Raw genomic sequence first — 11,638 nt, 5'->3', positions numbered from 1 at the left:
CTTCTTCCAATTCCGCGCTGGTCGCCTACTATGGAGGTGATGCTGTTGAGGGAAAAGGATAGCTTGCTATGGTGAAATTTGGGGAGAAAAAGAGGAAGAGAGGGCGGAAGCTGAAGGTGAAGATGAATTTGAAGAAATCCTATAGTAGGATGGAGATTATGAACATGGAGGGGTAATCAATCTGATGAGCTAGCGAAGGCAGAGGATCACATTTTCTATACCTTAAATTGGGATTAGATTATAAACCAATAATACGAATTAAATTGAGTCAAAATCTTATAATTGTCACGTAATATAGCTGTTGGTTGTCCACCGTTTCCCTCCATACACGTCATCACTCCTTTCACAAATATTCATCGAAAAATATCTCAGGACGACCGTTATTAAGTTCGGGGACAAATTTGGAACAATTTTAAGTTTAGGGACGAATTCGAGACTCGATTGCAAGTTCAAGAACCACTTTAAGATTTAATCCTAAAATTTTATATTTTTCTTTTGATATTTTTGTTATTTAGAGAATTGAGAAAAGGTGGAAACTCACGTGCATTTTGTTTTCATGTGAATTTGATAGTTAAAAATCGTTAGATGATAATGTAGTTAAATTTGTTAAACTATCTAACGATTATCAGCTATCAATTTTATTTGAAGACGATTGTAGGTGAGTTTTAGCTTTGAGATAATTGAAACATTATCAAAATCTTAAATTCCTCCGCTCTTAAATATTTTGATTGTAGGAAATTCTTTAGAATATATTCCAAACCTTGGTTGCATAATGTAATCTTTCTCCTTTAAACAATGATATAGCTTCTACTTCATTGACATTACAACAGCCTTTGTTTTCATCATAAGTAAAATGTCATAAAGAACAACATTAACTCGTGACGAAAAGAAACCACCATTCTATCATTCCACTGTTGGTTGTTCAACCTTCAAAACCTTGAGCGGGCACATGTGCACACGTTGCAAACTTTACCCGACTGATTCAATCTCACTATTCATTTTGCTTCCATGTATACAAATTTATGAATATTACTTTCGCTAATCAATTTCATTTTTTCGGTGGAGTCCTTGATCAATTTTAAAAGAGGTTATTGAAATGGAAGGAATGTCTTATCATTACGATAATCCAATCAAAAGTAGATATCTTCAATTATTAGCAAAAAAAAATTCAAATCTCTATTCATTTTGCTTTAATGAATACAATTATCCCCCATTCTTTTTCAATGGACAGGGTTATGGCACAAAAATTAGGACGTTGAACTCAATACAGAAACCGTTTACAGGCCGAGTAACTAACTAATAAACACTTGAGAAAGGAGTCAAAAATTACATCCCTTAAAAGGGATTTTGTTCCAATTTATTGGAAACTTATTATCACACGTTTTACAACATGAAAAGCGTGCAACAGCAACCGGCTCTGGAATTTTCCATTAACAATGACTTCACTGCTTGATGAGATTCCTTATCACGTATGGAAGAATGCCTCCATTGTCGAAGTAAGCTAGTTCCACCTGAAAATAAGACAAATGAAATGCACTAAGCAAGGGAAGAAGGTACTGAAGCAAGTATGAAGCATATTAGTGGCTCATCCTCACCAAGCCCTTTCAAATTATCTCTAATATTTTCGCCTATGAAAATTTTGCTTAAGATCTCCCTTTATCCCCAACTATGACATCCCCGACACGTCTTTACTATTTATCTTTAGCATTTTTTCCTCCTAATCTTATCTTTATCTAACATGCCCACTCTTTCATAGTAACATCCTGAACGTTTGCAATATTTAGCTTTATTTTTTTCCTTTTTAAACTATCCAGGCGCTATCTGAGAACATATACTCTCATACATCTTCCATCTTATAGCTTATAAAGTAAAATTTGCAACTACTAAAAATATCCATAAATCAAAGAAAGGCATCAATTACCTCAGTGTCAAAGCGTACTGTGCAGGTGAATGATTTTCCATTATCGGTTGTAACAGTGACATCTTGGCCAGGCCTAATCTCGCTAATTTTACTTGGAAGGTCAATTGTATACCGTTCATGACCAGTCAATCCCAAAGTTTCCGCATCCTGACCTGATTTGAAGCAAAGAGGAATAATACCCATCCCTACCAAATTGCTGCGATGAATTCTCTCAAAACTTTTAGCTATCACAGCTTTGACACCCTATCAAAATGCAAGTGTCATCAGGAAATACTGAATTCTAAAATGTTAAGAATCCATGTACAAAATACAGTTCAGTAAGAAGCCAGAAGATGTAAACTTATACAAGGAGCTCACCAATAGCATTGGACCCTTGGCTGCCCAATCCCTAGAACTTCCACTACCATATTCAGCTCCAGCCAGCACAATGGTGTCTTGCCCGGCATTTCTGTATCTCTGACATAAAAGAATAAATCCAGAGATTAGAAACCTAACAGGCCTAATCAATATTTGCTTATTTATTGCTGAAAGACACAAATCATACTGGAATAGAACATAACTCACCATTGCCGCATCAAACACATATAGCTTTTCCCCGGTAGGAATGTGAACTGTCTTGGGGCCAACTTCCCCATTCAAGAGCTTGTTAACAAGACGAATGTTGGCAAAAGTTCCCCTTGCCATTATCTCATCATTCCCTCGGCGACTTCCATAAGAGTTGAAGTCCTTGCGGTCCACCCCACGCTCCATAAGGTATTTAGCAGCAGGACTTTCCTTGTGAATGCTTCCAGCTGGAGAAATGTGATCAGTGGTTATACTGTCCCCAAAATTCAGCAAGCAATAGGCATCTTTGACACCATGAGCTCCTGGAGATTCCATGGTCATGTTCTTGAAGTATGGAGGTTCATGAATATATGTTGAGCTGGGGTCCCATGAGTAAAGTTTGTCGGTAGAAACTTGTAGTTGATTCCACATAGGATTGCCCTTGGTAATGGATTCATATGTACTTCGGAACATGTCAGGCAACACACTAGATTGCACGGCCTAGGAATAAAGTCCTCCAAAGTTAATTTTGCCACGCACAAGGACTATGGTTCAGACAACATGCAAATTAGACATAATTTACCTGAGCAATTTCTTCAGTAGATGGCCAGATATCCCTCAAGTACACATCCTTGCCGTCCTTGCCTTTTCCAATTGGCTCTTTCTCAAAGTCAATATCTACCTGGAAATTTGATTGAAAGGTATTTGATTAAGGTCTAGAAACATGCCAGATCATCATGATGTTTAAAATTAAACCTCAATGATCGTTTACCAAAAACAAATAAAATGAAAATCCTACCAATGAAGGAATAATCTAAATGAAACTTATATTAAATAGGAAGTAGCATCCACAATAGTTTAGTTTGTTACATGGCATTCTCTACAGAACAATCAAAACTTGTCCCACTAAATTAGGTTAGCTACATAGATCAGGTGACCCAATAGTATCTGTCTATGACATCTTATACAAAAGTAAGTTCCAAAGCCTGAAGCCAGCCCATAGTCAAATACTTTTTTAATTACACCAAAACACGGGAAAAAAGTGTATGTTTCATATGCACAATCACGTAGTTAATGTTGCATATACGAATCTATAACCACACTGTTGATTATAAGTATCCAGAACATTGGGATTAAAGCAATCTTCTGTAGCACAGAATCAAGAAGAAAAGAAACAAATTTCGCAATGCATTTGTACTCAAATTCAAATACATTAAACATAGTATAACACTGCTGAATTATATTTCATGCAACCATTTAGATTATGTACCTATAAGCAAATAGATATTGCTTGTGATTAGCCTCTGAGTTTTAACATTTGTAAGTTATATTTCCTTCAGAAGATTTAGTAGGTGCTAATGATATAAATATCAAGATACAACTCAAATATGAAAATGAAAAAACAATATAGAAGAAGAATGAACAAATGTTTATACATATTCAAAATATGATATTAACATACATACCGTGCCAGCAAGAGCATAAGCAACAACCAAAGGAGGGGAGGCAAGGTAGTTAGCCCTAGTCAGGGGATGCACACGGCCCTCAAAATTACGGTTCCCAGACAACACAGCTGCTGCTACAATGTCTACATCAGACAACAAAAAGTATGTAACATAAATATAAAGCAGAATATGGATAGAGATGATATCTAAATTATAAACAAGGAAAAGCAATGCAAGAAAAGTGAGAATTGCATAAAAATAAGCTTTGGCAAAGAAAAAATATTTGATTAAGAAATATTAACCATTTTCTGAGATGGCAGATGCAACAGATTCATCCAGGTCCCCTGAATTGCCAATACATGTAGTACAGCCAAATCCAACTATATGAAAACCTTGTTCGTTTAGAGGTTTCTGCAGTCCACTGCCAGAGAAGTAGAAACAAATACAAATTCAAAATGCATATTTGTAAAGTGTGCAGAGTAGAAGTTATTACATTATAATATGCATCACTTAGTGTTCTAAATAGAAGCAAAAAATACCTCTGAAGAAGGTATTTTGTAACAACTCCTGAGCCTGGAGCAAGACTAGTTTTAACCCAAGGCTTGACCTGGCAAATGGAGAAAAAACAGTTAGTAGTTAGTAACTATGAGGCAAAGAAGAGAATGAAGAAAAGGATGCAAATGCTTCATGCTATGAAGAAAAGAAGTAGCATTTTTAACAGTTTTTAATATTCATATATTAGTGCTAACTAACCTTCAAACCAAGCTCATGGGCCTTTTTCGCAACAAGACCAGCTCCTAGCATAACACTTGGGTTTGATGTATTAGTACAGCTTGTGATTGCAGCAATCACAACACTGCCATGCCTGAGCTCTGCTGGCTGCCCATGGAAATTAAACTTTGCAACTTTTCCTTGTGCTTCTTTCGGTATAGCAAATCCCTGTATTTAAATATAAAATTCAGAAAATGCAGCCAATTATATCAATATATTCTCGTCTGAGTTTCTCATAAAGCAGCATTCCGAAAATGCAGCAACTTATATTTTCTTCTGGGGTTCTCATAAAGCAACAGTGAAACACAGATGACTTAGCTTCAACGAAACATGGATAACAAGCCAAGTGAGATCTCCTCCAGTTCACTTGCAAGTTGCAAGCACTCTGATGAATTAACTCTTAAGAAATCACACATATAAAACCAAAAAGATGTTTTCACATTGTTTCCACCATTGAGATCCAAAGGACAGTCTTTTACATAAATGGGAAAATGAGTGATAAAGTAAGAATGGCAAAGAATCTTGCTTTTCTTAATGGCCAAAGAATGTAGTCGTCACTGATAGCTTAGTGATCATGCTGGTTAGAGTGGCGACCAACTGTTTGATAATTTTGATGAATAGGTGAAGGGAACAGAACACGGAAATTAGTCGATGATGACTAATTATACCGCTATTGGAACATAGTAATTTTGGCTATGGAGAAAGCCGATGAAACAGGCAAAATACAGTAACTCAACTATAGGAATTGACCTTGAATACTCCAATGAGTTCTGTAAATTGAACTGAATCAGCAAATTGAAGTCTAAAATTTCAGACAACCAGAATTAAATATATTGTTAGGTTACCTCCAAACAATGATGAGGGCCAAGCCTATTGCCAATATAAAATGATTTGATTTGATAAACATTACAAATGGGAAGGGGGTGGGTGGGAGGAAATGGTTCAGGTTAAACCAATTTACTCAAAGTATACTTTTGTTAGTTTAGTATAGCAAACAACCAGTAAAACGGATGCTATACTGAACAAAAATAGCATTTTATCACAAAAAACATGTGTATGGAAAATAGAAGGTTTGCATAAAATTAACAAGCAAGAGATATTAACTTAACTATGAAACACAATTTCGGCATACAAGACCAATAAATGAGAAAATGTTTTAGAACACTGCAGTATTACCAACCTTAAACCCAACTTTGTTATCAAGACAAGACTTCCAGTCAGCTTTCATGTCTTTCAAAGGCACCCGATCATGAGGTCTGGGAAAAGTTGATTTATTAAAAAAATTATAAGAGAGTTAACAGGCAACATGCAAAAGTGCAGACGATATTACCTCTTTGGTCCGGAGATACATGGTTCAACATCTGAAAGGTTTAATTCAAGATACGAGGAATAAACTCTGTCTTGTTGTGGCTGCATTTATGGAAAATACATTAGCATTTTGTACCTTAAAGATACACTTCATTCTGTTCAAAATGAGGATTGCATAGGACATTCTATGAACAGTACCTCATTATAGTCAACGAACATGTTGTTTGCCCTGAGATAAGACTCTATCATGGCCACCTATATTCAGATAAAATCCAGGTAAAATACTTCTGGGAGCATTTGACAGCAGCTAACTAGTTAAATTAAATCTCTTCCTGTGTGTGTGTGTGTGTGTGTGTGTGTGTGTGTGTGTGTGTGTGTGTTGGGGGAGGGGGGAGGGGGGAGGGGGGAGATAAAATTCTAGTTAATTAAACTACTCACAGTCTCATCACTTCGACCAGTTAACTTGAGATATTGTAGTGTAACATGATCCACAGGGAAGAAACCCATGGTAGCACCATATTCAGGAGACATATTAGCAATAGTGGCCCTATCTGCTAGTGATAATTCACCCATACCATCACCTAGAGAACAAAACCAGGAAAAATATTCATTAGAAGGGATAATTAAACATAAGTTCAACAAAAGCAGAAGAAATAACACTGTACAGAAGGCTGTAAGAAAACTTGATTACCATAAAATTCAACAAATTTTCCAACAACACCATGCTTTCTAAGCATTTGTGTCACAGTTAGAACCAAGTCAGTTGCTGTAACACCATTGCGCAGTTTTCCAGACAACTTGAAGCCAACAACACCAGGCAACACCATACTCATTGGCTGTTAGTATCACATATGATGCATTAGAATAATCACACTGTAGCTAAACTACACTCCCCCTTATTTCAAGATAAAGCATATAAAGAAGTAATTCTAAAGAGCTCAATATGCGATAACATGCACTACGTCATGATAAATTGATACTTCTGATGGAAACAGTCATTACTTTACAGGTTAATAAATGAAGATCAGAAGACAATGTACCTGGCCAAGCATTGCTGCTTCAGCTTCAATACCTCCAACACCCCATCCAGCAACACCAAGCCCATCTATCATAGTTGTATGTGAATCAGTCCCAACCACACTGTCAGGATAGAGTATGCCTTCATTGTTGAAAACAACCCGTCCAAGATATTCAAGATTGACCTGGATTATAGCCACACATCACTAAGTTGACCCAGCCCAGCATTAATAAGAAAAAGAAACATTTGATTTCTACAAAGTCATTTTACATGTTTGCTTCCAAACTTACCTGATGTACTATACCAGAACCAGGAGGAACAACGAGCATGTTACGGAATGCAGTTGACCCCCATTTTAGAAAAGCAAATCTCTCCTTGTTTCTCTGGAATTCAAGCTCCATATTGGCCTGCACTGCATTTTCTGACCTTGCAACATCAACTTGAACTGAATGATCAATGACTAGATCAACTGGAACCTGCCAACAATTATTCACAGATATCATTTTATAACAAACACAACATATAAGGAAATATGTCAAAGATGATGTCATTCAAACTCTTAAAAACCAATAACCATGTATGATGGAGTTAGCTCTCAGATTTTGTAATCGGTCGTTACCAAAAACTTCGAACAACAAATTTTACTACAATGGTTTTAAGTCAAAACTAGTTTAAAGGCAATCCCACATGACAATCAGATTTTACTTGAATTAACTTTCTTTCTCAACTTTGTTAAATAAATAAATAATAACCAAACAATTCTTATCATTAAAGCAATCTATCAGATAACTTCAATAACAAAGCAGTCAAACTGAGCAGTTCTGACCTATTCATAACTCCTCAAATCCTAAAATAGTAAGCCAGGCCTATATATTGTCAAAAGACCCCTTATCTCAAAAGCTAAAACTGATAAAAAGAGGCATGTAAATAGTTATATATCTAACTCGCCCCCTCACACAAGAACTGCTTTTTTTTGTTGGGAAGGGGAATAACAAGGATCAAATTCTTGACCTTTTGGTCATATAAGCTCTAATACCGTGTCATAAAACCATTTATCCCAAAAATTTAAGCTGATAGGTGGGGAATAAGAGGTCCCCTGTACAAAAGCAAAAGCAAAAACAAAAAACAATATATATATATATATATATATATATATATATATATATATATATATATATATATATATATATATCAAGAGCAGCTTTCCAGGACTATATATTAATTGAATACCAATTGCAGAATTTTTTTAGCAAAGTACCTCATATATAAGCCAAAAATGGTCTCACCAAGATATAAGACAAAATTATAGTAGCAAAGCTTACGTTTTAGTATAGTAATACATGAGATTCAATTCTTTTATTTTTTATTTTTTTTTGCTCTTTTGTTGTGCCGGAAAAAAAAGGATGATATATCAGAGAAGTAATCCTGAGCTACAAAAAGACTTAAAATTCCATATGTATAGTTAAAGTTACATAATCACTTTGGTGAATATAATGAATAACTTCATAGAAAGCCAAAGCACATGTACAAGACACCATACCAGAGGATTAATCTTATTAGAATCACTGCCAAGCTTGTTCATTGCATCACGCATGCAAGCTAGGTCAACAACAGCCGGGACTCCAGTAAAATCCTAGGCAAAAAGAATAAAACAAATCACTTATTAGTTACCATTTATATAACCCATCCCCTACTATAACCATTTCACATAATCCACATTCCAAAAGTTAACAAGGTACCTGCAAGAGGACCCGCGCAGGCTTGAAAGGAATTTCAACTTGCTTTGGAGAAGTGTTTTCCCAGTCAATAATCTTCTCAACATCCTCTTTCTTGACTTGGAAATTATCACAATTACGAATGGCAGATTCAAGGAGAATTCTGATAGAATACGGCAACTTGTCTGTGATCACAAATAATAGTGGACATCTTAGCAAGTGACTAAACCAGAAGACAAATGCACAATTCTGAAGAAGGGGTAACAGTAAGGAAATCACCGATCACCAATATCAAAACCATCTTTAAACCAAAATTCAGCTACAAACATGGCTTAAAACAAGAAAGAAATCAAAACAACCAAAATTTACCAACTCTTGGATCATTGAGAGAAGGAAGGCTATAGAATTTTCCAAACTCGCCACCTCCAGGCTTGGGGAGACTTGTCAGGTTTCCCTTGAATGGATTTTCACTGGCTGAAACGTCCAATTAGAACAGAAATAACTCAGCACCAGTTATCAGAAACTTTGAGACTACAGTTGTAATACACATTAATTATAAGGCAAAAATACCTCGATCCATTCAAGCACAAATGAAATATTCAAATCCTCACTAAATAAAATAAAAATAAAAAGAACGAGAAACAGAATATAAGAAATGGAAATGAAAATGCACAGTTTAGGACAAGTTTGGATTCTGAAATAGTTTTCAGTTTTCATAAAGATATCGCCTTATTCTTTATTTTACAAGTTTTCTAACTTATTGTTTTTAAAAAGTTGAAAAAAAATGGAAGGAAATGCGAGTGAGAGAGTCTAAAGCGGCCTAGTGATAGCTGAAATTAAATGAAAAACAAGAGCGAAAAAGCGAATCTGAGCACAAATTAAATGAAAGATAATAATACTTCAAATAAAAAAGGCAAGAATTCGAGAAAGCAAAGAAACACTCCGAAATTGTGGGAGTGAGTACCCATGGAAGCCAAGCTGCGTTGGAATCGTTGGAGAAGAGGAGCGAGGGCTCTGGCGTGAGCGCGGAGGCTGATCGGAGAACTGAAGTCGAGGCGGTGGCTCCAGCGGGTGAAAGCACGCGCGGCGGAGGAGGTGAAAGCGCGTGACGAAGACGCAGCGTTGGCGGTTACCGAAGGAGAGGTGCGAGAATGAGAATAAGCGAACGTTCTAGAAGAAGAAGAGAGTTTGGACCTTGTAGCCCTGAGAAGGGAAGAGGTGGATTTATACATGGTGACGGATCACGCATTCATAAGAAAAAAACAAAACGGGATGAGACGGACAGAGAATGGGTGTGTTTGATTGGTTGGGATAAGAGGCGATGGCGTCAGTGGCGTGTTATGCAATTGGAGAGAAATGGAGGAAAGAAGAGAACGAAATGGAGAGAAGAGAGAGTAATGAAATTATGAATGAGTGATGGGGCGTGTGGAGAGCAGAGGTAAGAAAGTAGTAACTGAAAACTAGGGCTGCGTGCCTTGTTTTTTGTTCACTTGCTGGCTAGCTAAATGGGATGCCCTATTATTGATGCTGACCATTGCCATTATTGTTTCCTTTTTTCAGATGTGAGATGTCACACTCTTTTTTTTTTTATTGAAAATGTTTAGGTGATTGGAATTAAAAATTAATATTTAATTTAAAAATATAAAAATTAAATAAATTATTATTATTATTATTAAGAACATCTAATAGCTTCATTGATGTAATAATAAGTTATTAAAATATCATATAAATAAACATGATATGAAAGTAAAAATAGTATATAAATTATGAATTAAAACACTTAAAGAAGAGTGAACAAACTGACATCTTAATATATATCTTGATATGATAAAGAAGACAAATTCCAGAAATGGTTCATGGTGTCACAACATTGATGCGGTGGAAGATCAGCAATCTCCAAAGCATAAAATAGAAAGATGACAAATGTGTCCATAATGCAATGCAAGGTATCGGAGGATACTAGATGATGATATTTTTATTTTCTAAGTCAGCAAAAACGGACATGGCTATCATATTATATCATATTTATAGATTTCGATTTAAAAAAAAAACATAGAAGCTAAAATTATTTAATTTTATATGTTTTAATTATTATTTACTTTATTTTGTATGTTTTAATTATTACTATTAGAGTAACTTAACAATACTAAATATAGTAAATATATAATTATATATATTATATTCATAACATTTTAAATATTAAATTAAATAAGATACTTATCTCTCTTAACGTTACAATACACTGTAATGTAAAATATACTTACAAGAATCTCATTTTATGTAAATAATTAATTAATAATTTATTATATTAGTACTATTTTAATTTGAAGTCAGGTCAAGTTTAATTGATTGTGGTGGTGGATACTAATGGCTTAATTTAAAACTTAGGGAGTATTTTATACATTATCAATAATATTTGAGAATAATAAACAAATTAATACAAAATCATTTAAATTTATTTTATTTTTTATTTTTAATTATTATTTATTTTATTTTATATCTATTAATTACTATTAAAATAATTAAGTAATATTAGATATAATAAATATATGATTATATATGCTACATAGATAAAATTATAAATATTAAAATAAATAAAGTAGCTTTAAGTTATTATCTTCTTAGTATTATCGTTAGATTATTATCATGAAAATTTTTTTAGTGAAATATAAAATTGAATAAAAGGTAAAATTATTTACAAAATTTATAGAAAATATATATTATGAAGAATAGAATTTGTGAAAAATGGATATTTTTATTAAATTTATATAGAATATAATTTTTTTCTTTATAAATGGAGCAATCTTTATTCTTTTGAAGAAGACTACGGTGGATAACCTTGTTTTGGATTAGCGTCTCCCTAATGATGAAGTAAAAGATAAGAATTAGAAGAAAAAGATATACCTTAAGTATATGT

General features: G+C 34.3%; 1 protein-coding gene across 1 annotated transcript; it reads right to left on the bottom strand.

Moving 5' to 3' along the window:
* Nucleotides 1-1,091: 1,091 nt before the first annotated feature.
* On the bottom strand, nt 1,092-10,285 carry LOC112789603 (aconitate hydratase, cytoplasmic). Its single transcript, XM_025831565.2, has 20 exons — nt 9,686-10,285; nt 9,091-9,195; nt 8,746-8,906; nt 8,547-8,639; nt 7,297-7,482; nt 7,029-7,190; nt 6,680-6,824; nt 6,427-6,569; nt 6,187-6,243; nt 6,011-6,090; nt 5,861-5,936; nt 4,663-4,848; nt 4,449-4,516; nt 4,212-4,330; nt 3,931-4,052; nt 3,048-3,146; nt 2,486-2,965; nt 2,279-2,377; nt 1,922-2,164; nt 1,092-1,511 (listed from the first exon to the last, which is right to left on the bottom strand). Exons 1-20 carry the CDS (start codon nt 9,951-9,953, stop codon nt 1,443-1,445), a joined length of 2,961 nt encoding a protein of 986 aa, XP_025687350.1. The 5' UTR covers nt 9,954-10,285; the 3' UTR covers nt 1,092-1,442.
* Between the last annotated feature and the right edge of the window lie 1,353 nt (nt 10,286-11,638).

The sequence above is a fragment of the Arachis hypogaea genome, chromosome 3, assembly GCF_003086295.3.
Source record: "Arachis hypogaea cultivar Tifrunner chromosome 3, arahy.Tifrunner.gnm2.J5K5, whole genome shotgun sequence".
Classification (NCBI taxonomy): domain Eukaryota; kingdom Viridiplantae; phylum Streptophyta; class Magnoliopsida; order Fabales; family Fabaceae; genus Arachis; species Arachis hypogaea.
The sequence above is the reverse complement of the archived record's forward strand: the minus strand, read 5'-3'. Positions and strand labels throughout refer to the sequence as shown.